This window comes from Anabas testudineus, chromosome 2 (assembly GCF_900324465.2).
Source record: "Anabas testudineus chromosome 2, fAnaTes1.2, whole genome shotgun sequence".
NCBI lineage: Eukaryota > Metazoa > Chordata > Actinopteri > Anabantiformes > Anabantidae > Anabas > Anabas testudineus.
In genome coordinates this window covers 26,035,128-26,054,658 of record NC_046611.1, presented here as the reverse complement: position 1 = coordinate 26,054,658, position 19,531 = coordinate 26,035,128, and the positions used below count along the sequence as shown (strand labels likewise).

Below are 19,531 nucleotides of genomic sequence, written 5' to 3'. Positions count from 1 at the left end.
AATACAACAAAACAATAATACAAACACAACTCACAACACTGCCACATCGGTCCTTGGGAAGACCAGTTCCAACGTAAAGACATTGTAATCTAATGGAGAGTCTTCCCAAGGACAGATATTTTAGGCTCGCCGGTAGAGGTATATTTTGAGGAGAGATTTAAAAGATGTTACTGAATCAGCTAATCTTATTTCCTCGGTTCCAGAGTTTAGGGGCTCTAACTGAAAAGGCTCCGTCACCTCTAGTAGTCATTCTGACATCAGGGACACAATTTTTTATTTGATTTCTACCAGAGGATCTCAGGCTATGTGCAGGCTCATAAGGCTTTAAAAGCTCAGATAAATAGCTGGGGGAAAGACCATGCAGAGCTTTATAAGTTATTAATAAAATCTTATTAATAATGTACTAGTAATAATAACAAAATATTTAATTATTATTTAAAAATGAAATTGCTTTAAAATAATTAATTAGCAAAAAAAGATATTCACTCTCCTGACATGCTAAAAGTTGTTATCATCAGTGGATTAAGACTGACCTAAAGCACTGGTCAATTATTTATGAAATAATAAATGAAGTCATTATTGGCCACAAACACTTTCTGACAAAAAAACTTTAATAAAGTTGTGTCCAAATTTTCAAGTAAACCATGTCTGATTTACACAGAGAGCATACAGCAGCATTCTCGTTCATCTGACACTAATTGTGTTCAGTCATCTAACTGAAAAGGCTCAGGTGAGGAGGACGTTTCAGTTATGAGAAGTTTGTAGGCCTTTCCTTCCACGGTCATTTCACTCCAGGGCACATCCAACTGATGCCAACGTTGCAGGACTTAATGCTCTGAGACAATATTCACTTCACCTTCAAATTTAAAATTCACTTCTATACGTTAAAGCAGCAGTAGTTGATTTCTTACCACAGTGGAACAAGTTGAGAAATTGTATTTGAAAATCAGTCAACCTGTTAAACTGTTGTTGGTTAAGGATGTTAGGGGCATCATCGCCACACTAGCACACACACACACACACCCATGCACAAAATATGCTGAGCTATCAGTAAAAGTGTTCCAGTCACAGATCTGACAGGAAGTAAAGGGCCAGATGCCTGGGTCACTGCAGCCAAACGAACCCTCCTGACCCCTCAGAAAGATCCTGGATTTTACAGTTGAAATCGTTTTGCAGCAAATCTGTATGTTTTCTCTGGAGAAACACTTTCTTAGCACACTCTAAATGGTATGATTTAAGACTTATTCATACATGAATAATGCACCAGTTTGCAACTTCTACAAACGTCTAGAGTGACAAAAATGTAGAAATCTTAAACTGACATTACTTATAATTGTAATGACCTATTTGGGCCTCAAATTCGTCAAGGTCTCCTTGTGCTAAAGGTTTAAAGTCATGTACCTACCACCTTCTGACTGGTGCAGTTAGAAGGTGGTGCACTGTCACTCGAGGCTGCATAAAAAGAGCATCTAATGATTAAATAGTAAGATAAGGCATCAAGACTTTATGTCCAGCAGTAAAAGATTTAGAAGTCACACTGAAATTTCAAGTTCACTTCTATACATTAAAGCAGCAGTAGTTGATTTTTTACCACAGTGGAACAAGTTGAGAAATTGTCTTTTAAAATCAGTTAACTTGTTAACAAACTGTTGCACATTAACATTTTTAGCAGACACAAAGCAATGTCAGCTATTTTCTGCCACCTGGGAAATAAAAAATCCAGATATTTACTCACCCTTTAGCTCAGTGTCGGTCTCCACCAGCTCCTCAGCGACCCATCTGGCTCTGTAGCAGCTAAATGCTACCACAAGTTTGTGTCTGTTGAAAAGGCTGCATGTGGCTACAAACGAGGTTAATGAGAGTGAAAACAGAGAAAAACAGTAAAGTTCAACACATGAAACCAAAACATTACAGTGACAGATGATAAAATGTTACACAGAGTACCACAGAGTTCATCTGTCACACTGAACATTGTCGTTTCGTTGTTACAACAGATGTTTTTAACTCATCACAGTAGATCAAGTATAGATCAAGGATCTCTACTGACACTGTCATAGTGAGCCAGCATGAACACTTTCAACCACTGTTAATTATTTACTTCCAGCCGGTTGTCCTTATATCAAAATGTCTGTCATGGATGATCTATTGTTATTCTGAATAACTTCAACTTCTGCTCTGCATGGGTGTGTTGTATGGGTCCTGTGTTAAACCAGACAGACATAACATGAAAGCGCTGTTGTAAGATCACACTGAAGAATATTGAATCTGCATCGGGGCCCAGCAAAGGGACTCACACTGTTAAAAACCTACAGAAGGGCAAGCAGATAATAAAAGATCTGGACATTAAATCAAAGGGCAAAAGTCTTCCTTTGCACATGCTTTGTTATGGCAAGAGAAAGGTACAGAGATAACTGTCTCCATGTGAGTAAGACACAGTGTGAGAAGTCAACAGATATATTGGAAAGAGTTTGGGAAAGACATCTGATATTCCAAACTAAAACGGTTCCCATCTAACCATGTGATGCCCTGGTGACTTCCATGTGTCATGTAGTGTGTATTTTGGCAGCACAACATGTTACAGTGTGTTTCCATTAACGTGGAAGTAATTTTCAATGACAGATCCACAGCACAAATTTGATATGTAGTACTTTTAAACATTAATATAGAGGATTTGAAGATTTCTTTTTAGTTAGTTTAGTTTAGTAGCTAAAGTCAAAACATGTCTGAACATAAGCAGGTGACATGTTTTACACAGCCTACACAAAACCACATATCCTAGACTGTGCTCAGTGCTGCATGTGCATGTAAGAGCATGTTTGTGTGCGAAGAATTCTTCTGAGTGTAGCTTCGAGCAAAACCACAAAAATGTGGCTGTAATGTTCCAATAACCTAAAACGAGGGTATAGATAGACACTTTTATAACCTATGTGTACTGGGCGCTGTGCATCATGTGCTGTGCTGGCAGATGGATCAGAACAGACTGTGACATTTGAGATGTGCTGACAGTGAGTGAGTGTAAGAGGAAGAGAAAGGGCAGTGGGGTTTAAGAGCGTAAATGTGCACCTGCTCAATTTCACCACCAGAGGAAGACATCCACACAAAAGCATCATAACAGTCAATGAAACTTGATCAGCATCTTAGACCTCTCTCTAACCACAAGAACATGGCCTGGCTACATGTATACTGTTACCTAAGTGTTGTTAAACTGCGATGTATAAAAACACCTGTAAATAAAACATTGTTATAATCAACATTCATTACATGAAGTCATAATGTCCAGATCCTTTAAATTACATCACTTACTTAAAAAAATAAACAAAAACAATAATCATTTGTGAAAAGGTATTGTTTTTATGTTTCGTTTCTCTACACAGTGCTCAGTAAAAATCACTAACAAAACTGAAATGCAATATGGAAAGTGGAGTGCATTGACAGTACATCAAGCTGGACATTTATTCCCACTGCTCACCTAATTTACCTGTGGGACACTGTGCAAGCATTGCAAACCTACATAAAGCAAATCTGCCATCTCAAGAAGGCACAAACCGTTAATAAATTATATGACAAAATTACTGTTTGACAATACAACTACATTATCATCTCTTCATTTCTCCTGTTAACACAAAATATGTTGCCCTCACACTTTTCATTTTTATAGAATTATAGCTGTCTTTAGAAATACATTGTACAATAACCATATTCAAAATTGGATAAAATAAATTATGTGATTCCATTCAGTTTAGAAAAATAGCAATGGAGAGAGACAGATTTTACAAATTGCACCATTACACAATAAAATTTAGGCTTTTTGTGCACTGGAATGGTAACAAGAAAAAAAAACTATTCACAACAATTTCAGTGGGAAAAAAAAAAGCAGGAAAACTCTCGTTTACGTGTTTGTAGAAATGTCAAATCTGAGAAGCTACAGTTTACTGTGTACTGAAACCATCATGACCAAGCAAACTCCCAACTCAAAAAACAAAAAAAGAAAATCCTGCTTATAATGTAAATGTCTTAAAATGTATCATTAGACCTTTCAGTAAAGAAAAGAGAACTTAACTTTATTCCATTTAATTTAAAATGAATCGTGTTGAGTTGCAATTTAATTTTATTGAGATTTCTGTCAATAATTCAACTTTCACATGATTGTAAGGCTTTTCAATCATTGAGGGTAAGAGTAACGTATTGACCATAAAGACGTAAAGAGTAAAGCAGATCTTTGCTGGTGGTCCATTAAATCATACGGCCCCTAACTGAGGGGGCAACAGGGATTGTTGGGACCTGATAAACAAAAAGATTGCACTTCATTAATCTGAAAATTCAGCATAGATCAAAACCTCATTGGCATGTGGTCTTACCGTAGCATTCAGTGATTCATTTCAAGCATGTCTGTTTTAAAATACAGTGTTTTTGCCACTAGGGAGTGTAACACACTGCTTCTCTGCTCTTCAGGCAGTCTGACTGTGCAGAAGTCTACATCAGCCCACAACAAGGCTCCTTGTTATTAGACTGCTCCTCCTCTGGGGCTCTGAGTTTCAGCAGCGGAGGATCCCCACTGGCTGGGGTGAAGTACACCTGCTGCAGGGAGGCCACTGGCTCTGCACTGGGTGTCGCTTGGACCTCTGGCTGTGCCTGAGTAGTTGTGACATCTGCTGCTGCAACAGAAGGCTCCTCTTCTAAAGCTGGGGGCAGGGGTGGTGGAGGTGCAGGGTATTTATTGAGCTTGGCAGCTGCTCGCTGGCGTTTCAAGTCAGCCAGTGTGTGGTGAGATTTCTCTCGAGTCATATCGTCTGCCTCCTCACCCTCTGCTCCAGATGCAGGGTTGAGCTGGTAGGAGGCGCTGCGATCCATGAGACCTCCACCACTCCACAGCTCTCCAGGCACAGACGAGACCAGGGAAACAGATGTCTCTCCATTACCTAGGCTGGACATAATTTTCCTGTCCACAGTCTCGCTTTCCTCAGATGATGATGTTGCTGCACCACCAGCAATCTGACAAACATAAACATGCAACAAAACATAGTTCAATCATCCTTCGCTTTGTAAATGTGGAAGAAATAGCAACATAAGATACAAAAAACACAAAACCAATAAAAAGAACAACAAAAAACAGACATTTAAAAGGCTTAAAACTGAGCCTACTCACCAAGGTGGCATGTTGGTGGAGCTCATTATCAGTTTGTCTGTCCTCATCATCGTCCTGTGGTTCAGGCTGCCGGCCACGCTCCTGCCACACCATTGCCTCTTTGTGGTGCTCCCGACGATACAGACTGGAGCGCTCGTTCACACTTACACGACGCACCACCTTACTGTACAGACAAACAAAAGTAATACACTCAATTTTTTCCACTGTTACCTGTGTATGCCCCCCCAAATCTAGTTTATTTGGGTTCTCTTTATCCGGGATTAACTTCTCCTCTCACCCTCTGCTTCCAGTACTAGAGGCTCGTCTTTGCAGCGTGCCCTTTTGCCGATCCTGGCTCTTCATAATGGCATCGTGTTTGTGCTTTAGGTCCATCATTTTAGCTCTGACTTCATCATCCATGCACACATCTGAAACAAGCAACACCGAAGGTGTTAGCGTTAGCAGGCTGACAGAAAAGTTATAGATGAGTGAAATGTAAGAAGTGAGTATGTACTATTAGTTCCTCTTTTAACACAGGGAATTATTAAACTTTTATTGCACAGAATAGGGACATCAATAAGGTAAGAGAAACTCCCGTAGTCACATTAATAAGCTATGAGGCAGTACAGGAGTAAAAAGGCTTCTTGGTCTTACCCAGAGGTGTTTCCTCTAGGGCAGACTTGGTGTCTAGACTGGCTCCATGGGCCACCAACAGTTCCACCATTAGGATCTATGGAACAAATAAAAACAACACTGTTAATGGGTCAGTCAGGAAAAGTGGCAGGTTCTCATTTTTTTTGACTGCAGTACTAACCTGTCCCCAGCAGGAGGCAGCATGTAGTGGAGTCCAGCCATCAGAATCTTTTATGTCCACCTGAGCCCTGTTTTCTAACAAAAGCTCTGCCACAGATATGTATCCATTAGCAGCTGCTGTATGAAGCTAGGGGAGAAGAATCAACATAGAAAACAGATTATTTACACACACATATATATTCAAGTGCCACATTAATGAAGGATTACATTTTACAGTTGTAGGCAAATGAAAAAGCAAACCCAAATACAAGGTCTCTGCTATCTTTCACTATAAACATTTGCATTTAAGATTATTTTACATTATTTTTTAAGATTTTGTAGGACTATGAACACTTAGAGCTGCTGCATCTTTTTTACACAATTACGTCCCCTATTTCTTTTATCTGCACATGCCCTTTGTGTTGCTCACCAGAGTTGCTCCGTTATCATCCTGAGCATTTAAGTCTGCACCATTCTGAACCTGAACTTGAATGTCAGCCAGCATGGCCTTCTCTTTAGCGCCTCTGCATTCATCTATACGGTCCTGAGTTATCCCTACAAACAACAAACACAAAGTGAAAAGCAAACACACCTGTTAGCAAACAGACATTAACAGTCTGACTGTACAGCTGTATGTACAACCTAATTTCAAATGTGACAAGTGAGGTGTGTTAAGCTTGAAAGAATAATGTGAAACTTCACCTGCAGTACACACCTTTATTTCTTCTTTCTTAAACTACAGCTATTTCAACATGTCGCAAATGTCTCACTGGATTTACTGACCCTGTTCAGCCATAACCATCTCCAGCAGTTCGAGGGTGGCCTCATCCTCACAGAGGTCATACGGCATGTTGCCATCTGCATTGACAGCCAGCAGGTCAGCCCCACTAGAAACATGCATACGTGCACAAACACACACATACACATGCACGAGTGTGCATGCAGCCATATGCAAAATGAGTTGGATTAGAGTGTTATATAGTGACACACCTTGTTGTGCTCCACCAACCAGGATTATTCATACACTTGCAGTCGAGCTGCAGGTATATTTGCATTGTTTATGTAAACTAGACACTCCAGCCAAGAAGGCTCTCACTCTGTTTATGCTATGGTACAGAAAATAATATCCATTCTGCCTGAATGAAAGGAATGAAAGGAATGAAAGCAATGAAAGCAACATGTCCATGCAACATGTCAATGATACGAAAACACAGTACAGACAAGCATCCACAATATGAGAACTAATGGTTCATGGTATATTACTACATTATGGTATAGTTCTTTACTCACTCTTGAAAACATACATAAAAGAGAGACATTGAAGTGAAGAGTAAAATTAGCAAATTCATGGTCCCACTTACGCCTGAATCAGAAGCTGCACCAGACCAGTGTGTCCACAGGTGGCAGCAGCATGCAGCGGGGTCCATAGCTCACTGTCACAGGCGTTCACACAGGCACCAGCATCCAGCAGACACTGCACTATCTCAACAAAGTCATCGATGCAGCACTGAGGAGAGAGTGCACATGTATGAAAATGTATATGTCTGTATGTAAATGCAAATGCACAGAACACAACACTTGTACAGAGAAATGTAAAAAACACGTATAGCAGGTAAACAACAACAAAAGCAAATTGATAAATCTATGCATTATTATTTATGGCAACTAAGACACTGGCTTGTGTAATAGAGAAACATTTGCATGCCTGGCTCAGGCCAAGCTAGGTAAACACCAAGGTTTCCTAGAGGAAAAGCAGAGTCAACTGCTTTCATAGAGAGGTCCTCTCACAGGCTTATAGTAGTGTGTGCATATGTTAACACAGACACAAAAACATTGACAGAGAGAAAATGTTATTCTGAAATTTGTTATTAGAAATATTTTATTTTCAGATTTGTGTTTTTCATGTTCCTGCACAGGTATTTAATAATGGAGACAAATGTAAGTGTAAGCAAGTTGCTCTCACTCTTCAAATCACTGGCACTGCAACTAAAGGGTGGGAATGAATCAGTGTGTTTATGTAAACTACTTCAGATATGTTGACAGTCAGACAAAATAAAGACAAACAGTACTTGGTGAACTCAAAGCTGTGACCGCACACAATGTTAGCACACATGCTGTACAAAAGGTGACCTCTATTGTTAAGTGCAAACAGTTACTGTAAAACTGTGTACATAGGTAGTATCATCCCGGTTATAAAAAGGCTGTGCTTATGTGAGCTGATGTAGCTGCATGTGGTAGTGGGACTATTTGCATTTATAACAGCCTGTCGTTTGTATGGCCTAAAAGTCAGCAGAGGTGTACAGTTTTAATTTTGTTTGGGATAGTTGCAGTTTTCAGAGTTACAACCAAATTAGGAGAGGGATGTACAGGATGACTGTAGAGTTTGCATGCTGAAGGCTGGTGATGTGATGATTCTCGTCACGGCACTAGTACAACCTGGTGTGTGTGCGTACCTGATGTAGAGCTGTCAGTCCATCCTCGTTGACCAGATCAGGACTGATACCACTGTTCAATAGCTCCCTCACTAGAAGAAGCACGCGCGCACACACACACACACACACACACACACACACACACACACACACACACACAATTATGGTAGACCACCACAGCACAGTCCTGTGCACATAACTGTCTGTCCTAAACAGATATAACAACTTATAATTTGATGATATGCGTGTGTCATGTAGCATTGAATTAAAAAAAAAGTTACTACTATAATTAGAATCATTCCTGAAGCTGATAATATATATCCAGTATAAATTATGTATAACTTAAATCACATCTTTTCAAATGCGGGTTTTACAGAGCGCCACCATGTCACCAGGTAAGTAAAGATAGCAAATTCAGAATTCACAGCATCCTGTGACTTTAAAAGTCAAAAGTCACTTTCAAAAGTTCCATAATTTAATTGAGAAGGTCCCTTTACATACTTGTGCTTGACTGATTTGTTTCTGATTTAACAAAGCTCTTAAAATCTGCTTCTCACTAAAATGATTTTGATTCATTTCTCCACTAATGCATGTGTTTTTCTACCTACCCTCCTCCAGATCATTGCGTGCAGCTGCATCTAGAAGTGTGATAGCGTTGGTGAATTTCACTTTGCTGGTACGCGTCTTCTTCTTATCTGCTTTGGCCCTCGAACCTCGTGCTGCATCTTTCTCCATCTGTGCCCAAGACTTTAGTTGCTGTGCACGGCGTTTCTGAGCATGCTTCAGGCGCTCTGTGGCACTCAGACGCCCGACCGTGGCCATCTCAGCCAGCAGCTCAGCGTGATCTGCTGCCATGCCACCACAACAATATGAACTGTCACTGTGGATTTGCTTCTCTTTGTTGTTCTTAATCCACAAGGATATTTAATTCAAGTTTCAGGATTCCAAAAATCTCCTATGCTCCCCGTTGTGTCCTTTAAAGAGACCCTTCTGTCAGGCCAAAAGGCCTACACTAGGGCCTGTGGGAGAGCACAAAAGGCCAATAAAGTTTTTTTCATAAAAAAAATTCACGCCAAGCAGCAAAAAACTCAAAATGAATAAAGCAACTATGTTGTACGATCAGGTGACAGATATCTCCATGGTTTTAGAATTAAGCAACATATTGAATAGTTGCAGTGTCTCTTTCCCATTTCTCTCTCTTTCCCGTCTTTTATCTTGTCAGAGAAAAAAAATGAGAGAAACATGCCCAGAATATAAGTATCCAAGCTGTGGATTGTAACCAACTCTCAGTCCTCCCATCCATGTCAACTGTGGGTAACTTGTCCAATGATGCATAAAGTGACAGAGAGACACAAATGGTTGGTGCTGTAAAGGCAGAGTCAAACTACTCTCCAGGATAGGTGCTCCATCTTAGCTTCTATTCCATAGCTGTGTTGACTGGGTCCAGACCTGAGTCCAAAACAGTAGAGAGTTCACGACAATCCATTGTGAGAATATGGTGCTGGCGAGTGGAGACTATTCCAAAGTCAAGTACTTTTGTGCAGGTCCTCAAAATCTGAAACTTATGCCTCAGTGACACTGTCTACAACTGTGGGCAGAAAGAGAGACGAACAAAAAGGCAGGTAGTGAAAACGTGAGTGCTGTGTTAAAGTATAATGTACTCACACTGCTCTTCTAATCCTGTTATCTTTAACCCTTGAGCTCCCACCCCTACTCTTTCCTCTCCCACTCCTCTCCTGAAGGAAACCTGAAACGCTGGGACACTTTTCATTAATGATTGACACACCCTGCAGCCTGACACACACTGTGCAGCAGTAGGCACCAACACAAGGCTACACTAAGATAATCATGTCTAAAAGTGTTTAAATAGCTAGTATGTTACATGTTTCAGTGCCTATAGCAGCAAGATCACTCATTACCTTTGCTCAACATCCCAGTCAGGTTACGTGGCTCACATACACTCAGCTCTTTCCAGGCTATTCATTTATTATTTAGGCCTGGGTCTAGGAGCGCTGAGAGGAATGTCAACTAGAGCCACTCGATTAGATAGAGGGTGACCGACACTAGCTCTGTGCCACTGCTCCAACTACCTGCAAATATGGGTAGTGGACAAACTGATGTGGAGTTAAACATAAATATTATAAAACTCCTCTTTCGATTTTAGCTAGAAAAACTAACATTAAAACATTTTAACAATTTGAAAAATATATATTATATGGTTATTCTAAGGATATACTTTATTAATGTAATTTTTCTTGACAGTTATGTTTTGATTCCAAATGTGTGTGTAGAAATTTTGTTGAATTTAGCATTGTTCATTCCTGGTAGCAGCTACTTGAGAAAAAAAATTCAGTTTGGTGATAATGCAGTAATAAAAATAAAAAACAATAATGCTTCTTCTATTATTGCAGAAAAAGCAACTGCTCACAAAAAAATGTAAGGCAGTCGCAACATCTGCAAGATAGGCTGATAGTGTGGAAATGAGTACTCATGATGTTTTCTGCATGTAAAAAACTGTACTTCAGATTATTACTGTCAACATTGGGAATGAAGAATGGTGCCGTAACTGCTGTTCAGCCTAGATTAGGTTTTTCATTAAAAGTACATATCCAATCACTCTTAGGATTCAAGCTATTCATCACTCAAGGAAATTGTAATTTCATTGCAAATGTTAATGCAGTATCAGCAGGCACCATTAGAAAATTCCCCTTCCACACTTTATTTACATATCAGAAGAAAGGCAAATTATCTTTCATGTGATTGTTTGAAGGTGAAGCTTTAGTACGAAGAAACATGGTACTCTATTGTTATTTCAGTCCTGTGCATAAGAATAAGGACTATGTTAAGTTATCACAACGTAAGGTTAGAACAGACTATAACAGCTATACCTTGTAGTACGTATATAAAGAAAGAGAGTAAACACTATATTCTCCATAGGAAGTGCCTTGAGGATAGACAGACTTTTGTTCCTTTACCATGCCCCTTCTATTTTCAGAATACCCAACCTTTCACCTTTTGTTACCAACTACAATGTAAGGACTTCCTTACATTGAGGTAATAACCTAACACTCTCCCATAGACTGGTAGCGCATTAAACGTAAACAATACAAGTATGAATTTGTGAAAAACTTGAAATGCAAACAATCGACACATGATGAATTCCGGGTTCATTTAACATGCCAACGATCCACAAGGCAACTTTCTTTAATCTGTCTTCCTCCTACAGGAAAGACTCAAAGTGCATGTTCATATTAAAAGGTAACAGGAAACACACTTGTTGTATGCCAAATGAACAATTAAGCTTACGCTACACAGAGTTAGTAGCCTAACCTGTTCTTGAAAATGGGAGTTTGTTTATAGTACTGAAAAGTGAGATTGGAAGGGAGGAGAAATAGGGAAGATCCCTGCAGAATGTAACTCATGTAAAGGTGAGACAATTTCAGATACACCTTAAAATATGGAGTAAAATCTCAATCAAAAGTAAAACATGTCCTAATCAGTGCATAGGCATAGGTAGAATCTGCTCTGACAAGTGGTTGTGGCTTACACCAGATGAGACTGCATCACTGCAACAGCTGGGATAACTCAACCAACTGATCTGTCAGATGACTAATCGGACCAATATTTGACCTTTCTAATTAATCAGCATCGACCAGTGTCTGCACTCAATCCACACTGGGTGTATAAATGTAAAAAAATTATCTGGGTGCATCAGTACGAATGACTTACAGGGAAAAACTTTATTAACAGTTGAAAAGAGTGCCGAGTGAGATGAGCAGATCTGAAAATACATTTACTGTGTTCATGCTGCAGCCTCTTCTCTTTCTCTGTGTCTCTGCATCCAAGACTGGAGCTCAGCTCCTCCACACAGAGTGGACAGAAGGCAAGAGAACAGAGGGAGCCCAGATGAGGTGAGACTTTACTATAGCTTCTGACTGTCGATTGTTAGACTTGATTTGATACCAGATAATCCATGAGTCTCCGACATTTTTATATCGGCACCCTGACTGCTGCAAATTATATAAAATCCACTGGATTTCCTCACTTCCATCGAATAAAGGGGTACATCATAAAGCATCCCCTATAGTAGTGTTGGTGAGGCATTCAGGAACAGAAGGTAGGTAATAAGGGTTTCCGAAACATATTATTTTAAAATACTTGATATAATTCAAACATTTTTATAATTCCATAAGTGCTTGATAAAAACAGATAATCATGATCTAAATAAATTTAAATCAATACTGTAAAAATGTCCAGTAATAATTGACTGTTGTTCCTTGAACACACTACACTGGTCAACAATTAAGTACTCTGAGACAATGTTTTCGCAATGAGGGCTGTCCTCACTAGAGATGATTGAGGACTGGTTAGAATGAACACAGGTGATCTGTATTTAAATAAATATTTTATTTAAATATATAAAACACAGCTTGTAGGCTACAATGTAGGTCACAGACTAAGAAGACAACTTGCATGAATGTATGAATAGGTGTCTCTTTGTCTCCATGTCCATTTTCTTGTTGCACCAATCATGTCATGTGATCATGACAAAAAAACTGGTTTAGTGTGGTTCCACCCTTACTTTTCATGTGCTTACACGACCTGTGCTGGCCTGCAGGGTCATAATGTGCTGCAAAGACATATAAAAATCCAACTTAATTTAAGTAGGATGTTTGGATATGAGGAGGACTACATGACTTTTTGAAACAACAGTACTAATAGGGTGCAGACGTGTTATAATAATTCTTTGAAACAAGAAAACATAAACGTAAAATTCTCAATAGTCAGAAGTTTAGGTTTTATATCAATGAAAAATCAGAAAACATTTTTCTGTCTGTCAGCATAACTGTGCTAATACTACAGTTACAAAGGTTTCATCAAGTTTCAACTAGATATTAGTATTACTAGTTCATCAGTGATCACTGCTTTAAGTGTTTCCTAATAGACCACAGAATGTGTGTCTATATATATAGGTCACTAGTTGTGAGTGGCAACAGTAATTAGGTTTACTCATTACATAACACGCAGTTTTCAAAAGAAAAAGCTGTTGGGAGACATATTGACCAATGTTGACACATACATACATGCAAAGTCACAATTGCATAGACACAGTCATGCAACCACTCTAGATTTACAGCTACAAACACACACACACACACACTCAGGGCACCAGGCAATGTTTCCTTATTAGCAGTCTTGGCAGAGCGAGCCAGACAACTCAAATCTCAGGCAAAGCCAATCAGTGCAGGGTATTGTAGGCAATGGACCTGTTGCAGACACTATGATTTTTACTCTTGAGCCTGGCCAGTCAAGGTACACAGATGCAGGTCCAAACAAACATGCTTATTTTAAACACTGTAGAAGAGAGTAATTTTAATTTGTGTTGTCTCTGTATGAACACCACATTACTTCTTCTACACCGATTTAAATGTGACAAGTTGCAACCACAATTTTATTTACCAACAAACTAATTTTATTTTACCTAAATAAATATTGTTACAAACATTGAAGTCACAGCAAATATTCTGTAAATGATTCTTCTTCCCATAGCCCAACAAGTTGGCTTAAGTGAAGGGAGTGTAAATGCTAAGAAAGAAATGACTGTGTGAACGCTAATGATATGTTGCTCTGTAAACTATTTTTATCTTTATATGACGGTTGCATTTTAATGGAGTAAACATTTTTTTGTAGGCTACTCTTACCACCTCTGATAATGGGCAGCAAACTGAGCTTCCCACATTCTGATCATTAAGGCACAGACCACATAAACCCAACTGGGTTGTACATCTGTGTCACTTGTCGGTTCACATGTCTGCTAAGTGAAGGATTCTTCTACAAGTGGATTATGTCTAAGTAAACCAGTGCACAACAGAAAGTCATGTGCTGAAAGTCATGTGTTCATTTTGAAATTTTATACTCTCCTAACTATAGCCTTTTGGTACAACGGGCCATATGGTTTAGAGGCTATAAATAGAAACAAGCCTCCTGGACAGTGTAGTTTATGGTTTTCAATTGGACATAACCAAACTGCTACTAAACTAAAAGACAGGGTGTGCTGATTAAGGAAAAAAGGATGCTCACAGAAAGGTTGCCACCTTAGTCGGTCTCAGCTTGTTCTCTTCTACTAATCAGGCTACCTTCACCAGCAGGGAACTAGGAGCAAGGGTGAAAGATAAACCACTACTTGAGAAAACTGGATTACATTGTTTTATTTGTTGTAGTTAAAGGAAGACGGCACAATATCATTTTAAGATATTGTCAGTGCAACGAAAATTATTGCTGACATCAGGCTCTAAAGTTAACCACTCCATTTAGTAACTAACAAAAAACAAAGCAAAGCAAATTAACTTAACATCACTTCTGTGATGGTGTGACCTTACCTCACTGACAGGTCTGTGTCGGGCAGATTTAGCTCTAATAAACAGCCTAAAACCCTGTAGACTATCAGTGGATGCAGCGACCTCACTTAGTTTTGCCTCTTGAAAAATTAAGCCCAAACACAAATGGGGAATTTGTTGTTGGCTAAACTGTGTAAGAGCCTTGTGATTCTCTGAGTCAGGCAGAGCCCACATAGCCGGAAAAAAGACTGGGTACGATCACTAATACTGGAAAAACTGGCAGGACAGTGCATGCACAGAGAGAAATGTGACTAAATGTTTTGTGCGTCTGGAAAAATGTTGCTGCGTAAAAAAAAATGTTATTTTAATGGTAGGCGTGTGTATTTTTCCCCATCTAATGACCTAACAGGAAAAGCTGTCTACAGCTGGTCAGGAACATAAACTTTCATTCAACATCTGGAATGAATAGCCTACAATGAATACAAACACACTTAAACACAGTGAAGCTTATTCATTCATCAAGTGAGTGGTACCTACGTGTAAAAGTTTGGGACTTAACTTAAAGAACACAACAAAACATGCAGCTAAAACTCCTCCTCAGCCAGGAACAGGCACATTCTGCTATATGCTAACATTTACTCATCTGTTGTGTACAACTACCAGTCCAGTGTGGTATTTCATGTGACCTGCTGGACGTTCCCGTTCACTGAAACAAACAATGCTGAGTCAATGCAGCCTGATGATTCGGGAATGGTCCTGCCTGCAAACTGAAACAATGCCAAATGACCTAAACTGCCTGCCAAAAATTTTGAGAGGTTATTTTTTTTTCTGCCGCTCTGCAAGTTAGAAATCGCTTACTGTATCAGGGGAACAGTGCTAAAAGGATATACCACTTCATTAATTTGTTGTTTGGAGAGTTCACTGGCACCAAGATTGATAACTGATTAATCATTTAAGTAAATTTTCAAGCAAAAAGGTCACCTAGCTAAAGCTTTATTAATGTGATTATTGGGTGCTCTGCTGTGTTTTGTATCGCTGCAAACTGAATATTTATAATGATTTTAAAATATTCTATAAAACATCTGCTCCAATAACAACAAACAACGTGCTAACTGCAGCCATTGAAGGAAAGACAGAACAAACTCACTACAACAGAGAGCTACTGGAGGGGGATCTACAGTAAGTCCTGTCATGTGTAAAGGTTTGAGTAGCTCCATATAATCACTCAGAAATCCCAGTAATGCCACAGAGTAGCAAGAATAATAATCAGAGTGTGTGCATGTGTGATGAAGGCAGATTAGGAAATATTAAGAGAGATTTGAAGATATACTGAAAAAAGACATAGCCACAGCTGAAGGACCGGATATGAAATGGCAAGAGGATGTGGAGGAAAGAATGCGGTACAGATAGAGGAGAATTTGAGGAGGAGGAGGAAGGATGGGGAGGAGACAAACAGACTAGTCTGCTTTAACTCCTCTAAAGGAAGTTGTGCAATGCAAGCACAGAGATGGAGAGAAAAACAGAAATGTTTAAAATGGTGCCCACAGGATGAAATGATGTCCAGGACATCTGCCTTGCACATATGAACATAAAGGCACGATGCCTGAGTGAGAAAAGAAAACGAGGAGTGTACGCACAAAAGACGGAATGTAACAGAGAGCTAAACCCTACAGCTTGACCTTTAAATAACTGTTTGAGTCATCTGACCTGTGGGATTATCTTATCATGAAGAAAAAAAATATTATGACAAAGAAAAATCTTTTAGAGTGACTACCTCAAGTTACACACTCAGATCAATTCTGTCCTTCTACAGTGCTTTTTCAGTGGAGATAACCTATTGTTGTAGCAATGGAGGACACACACTTTGGATCTAATTTCATGTTACAAACGCCCTTGGTTACAGTTGACTAAAAGTATGACTAGAATGTGGAAATGTAATTAAACGTGCTTTATCAAGGAGCTTGCAAGCTTATATTGGTCAATATTTGAGCATACATACTGAGGAGATGTTTTTGACAAAGTACTTGGAAGTATTTGCGAGCAAGACCAACAAGGCTGACTTGACAAGAATAAATGTCTGTGAATTTAACTTAATAAGTCAGTGATATAGTGTGAAAGTCGGTGAATTACAGTAAGTGATTGTCTGACAGAAATTAAACACAAAGACAACGAGGACAGACACAGCTCACCTGAAGAATGGGGATGCACCTGATGACTAGCTTTCAAAATAAATAAATTGTGCAATTATGTTCTCAATTAATCATTTAACACTGTGTGCATAAAAAAAACACACACACAGTAAACCTGAAAGAAAAACACCTAATCGAGAGCATGTCAAAGAGTTATTAGTGAAAATGTAAGGCACGCAGTATGTGATGGCGATCATCTGGTCTTCTCCACCCACCCTACAGTGTAGATTAATGGGACAGGTTCATATGCAGCGCTGGATCACACTGGATCACTTTGACACTGAACTTTGCGCTGCAGCCCGTTTTATAAAACACTCATTAAGATTTCCTTCAACCTGCCTACACTGATTACAAGGGACTTTGCACTTGTTGCACTGTCACCATGCAGTTGTGATATATTTAGTCTGTTAATAAAGGTTATATTTAAGGTTCAACAGCCCTGCAACAATCCAAAACAGTACACCCACTGTCAATGGTCAGGGGAAAACAACCTTAGACGCGTTAGCTCTTGTCGTGGAGGATTAACCGTGAGCAGCGGATTAGCTAACCTACCTAGCGGTTCACCGAGAGGCTCAACAGGTGACTAGTCTGACAGGTAACGTAAGCAGCTCATTTAAGCTGCCTGGCTTCATTCATCGAGCCCCGGGAGCAAACCCGGTAAACAAGAGCGAGTTTATCCCAACGGGGTGACTCTTAATGGTTACCAATGTAAGAGCGATAAAGTTGGCTGGCACTATCAGCAATATCATGCTAACGTTACCTTAGCCTCCCGCTAGCTTGCGTTTCAGCTACACGGCAGCCACAGCGTCGTTTCAAGTAAATTAAATGTCACGCAGCCTCAAAGGCGACTTGGTTTCACTAATTCAACACAGGCTGCACCGCTCCAGGTGAACGCCGTGGACCTAAAGTGTCAGCAAACAGTGCGGCGACGCGTTCACGTTACCTGTGGAGGTGACGGTCGTCGGCGGCTGCGGAGCAGAGAGGAGCCGCCGCCCGCTGCCGGTCCTCAGGGAAAATGCTTCACCATAACAACCGGACCTGCGCCCTGTCCTCCCGGAAGACAGCCTCCAGCAGGGGGCGCCAGAGCGCGCAGGCGCTGCTTTCTCCATTTCTGGGTTTATTTACAGTGAAACGCTTCAAGTAGGAAATCCCACATTAGAGGACACGGCAGGGCTGGAAATAAAAATACTAATAAATAAGTAAAGCAAAGAATATGAGACTACACAAAATACAGATTGTCAACCCTTTTCTTCTTTTTTCCATTATTTATTTCTTTTATTTCAGGTTCTGGAAAATATCATTTATCAACTTCATGTTTCTTTGACTTACATTTTAAGGAACTTGAGGCTCTTTAATAACCTTTTAAAGTCATTTAGAAAGACAAATATTAAGGGACATTTATTTAGGTCTGCAGTCTGTTTTTCGTTGCTTTTCCACAATAACACAAATTAAATAAAAATAATGAATCCAGTCAATCTACCTGCATAGATACATTATACATAGGTAGGATATAAGTATAGATAGATAACTGTAAATAAACAAAATAAAATAATAGAACAGTATGAAGTGTTTGGAGGAACATGTATTTTAAATAAATAATTACCTCTTTTTTTTCCAAAAAAAAAAACCCCCAAAAATTCTGTTACACACTTTCTTAAAAGATTTTTACAAGCACTTCTCATGCCTCCTACTTCATGCCCATTCTCATTAGGTGGGTGCTGGAAGTTACAAATCATATATCACACTTCTTTACATTTCTTAGACTGGGACTAGCTTCCAAAATATATGTCTAGGCTTAATTCGTGCAGATATGAGCATGATTAGGTGAGCTCAAACTTTTCTTGTATTTTCAAACTCTGGCCAGACTAAATAAATAAATATTTTTTTAAAGCTATAAACGTGTTAACTCATTTTGTCTTAAGCCTGGACTACAGAACAACATTTGGTTGACAGGTCATATGAGTACTGAATAATGGGTTAAAAGATCAGACATGTACAGGCTGTATGAAGGTGATGAACGTAGGCCTAATCAAAGCGCTAATATGACACTCCTGTGCTGACTGAAGTGGAGGTCCTGTGGATCAGAACAACAGATTTCTGGCTGATTGTTTTATTTTAGTGGTTTAGGATAATGGATTTGCCACCATCTTCAGCACTATAACAGTTTTCTGCAGTATAATAATTAACATTAAGCTAAGTATTAGTGACTGATGCCACAACAGACACAGTTCATGTACAAATGTTAGACATTAGAATAGGCCCCTTAAGTCAGTTCCATATATAAAAAAGTTGGACAGTTTAACTAGATTGCTTGACTAGTTGCTTGATCCAAAACCATGACACTGCCACTGCAAATACCAAGAAACAGATGACCCTGTGATGTGTTGACCCCTGCAGTGACTTGACCAACCAGAACAGGAGTGAGACTGTGCAGAGACGCAACAAGGAAACAGCTTGTGAGCATGAGCTACTGTTACCATCTGTGGCCCCCAGGATAAGATACCGTGCATCCTTGGTGTTTAAAAATAGGGATATAATGAGCTAAAGGTACCACATTTTACAAAACAAAAAGCTTCAAAAGGTTAATAAATACATTTACTAAAGACCAATTTTAGATATCAATCATTAAGATGTTTGCATTCACTGCAATAAAAT

At 39.3% G+C, this 19,531-nt stretch overlaps 1 protein-coding gene across 4 annotated transcripts; it reads right to left on the bottom strand.

Annotated features, from left to right (window-relative positions):
- Window positions 1–3,320: 3,320 nt before the first annotated feature.
- On the bottom strand, window positions 3,321–17,911 carry ppp1r16a (protein phosphatase 1, regulatory subunit 16A). 4 transcript variants are annotated; one of them, XM_026363862.1, is made up of 11 exons: window positions 17,820–17,911; window positions 8,958–9,937; window positions 8,371–8,441; window positions 7,279–7,424; window positions 6,701–6,804; window positions 6,348–6,472; window positions 5,940–6,065; window positions 5,780–5,855; window positions 5,424–5,553; window positions 5,147–5,309; window positions 4,474–4,992 (listed from the first exon to the last, which is right to left on the bottom strand). In XM_026363862.1, exons 2-11 carry the CDS (start codon window positions 9,202–9,204, stop codon window positions 4,474–4,476), a joined length of 1,707 nt encoding a protein of 568 aa, XP_026219647.1. In that variant the 5' UTR covers window positions 9,205–9,937; window positions 17,820–17,911. The 4 variants fall into 4 exon arrangements, with proteins under 4 accessions (XP_026219651.1, XP_026219647.1, XP_026219650.1 ...); XM_026363865.1 differs by lacking the exon at window positions 17,820–17,911 and adding an exon at window positions 17,637–17,776; XM_026363863.1 differs by lacking the exon at window positions 17,820–17,911 and adding an exon at window positions 14,431–14,455.
- Between the last annotated feature and the right edge of the window lie 1,620 nt (window positions 17,912–19,531).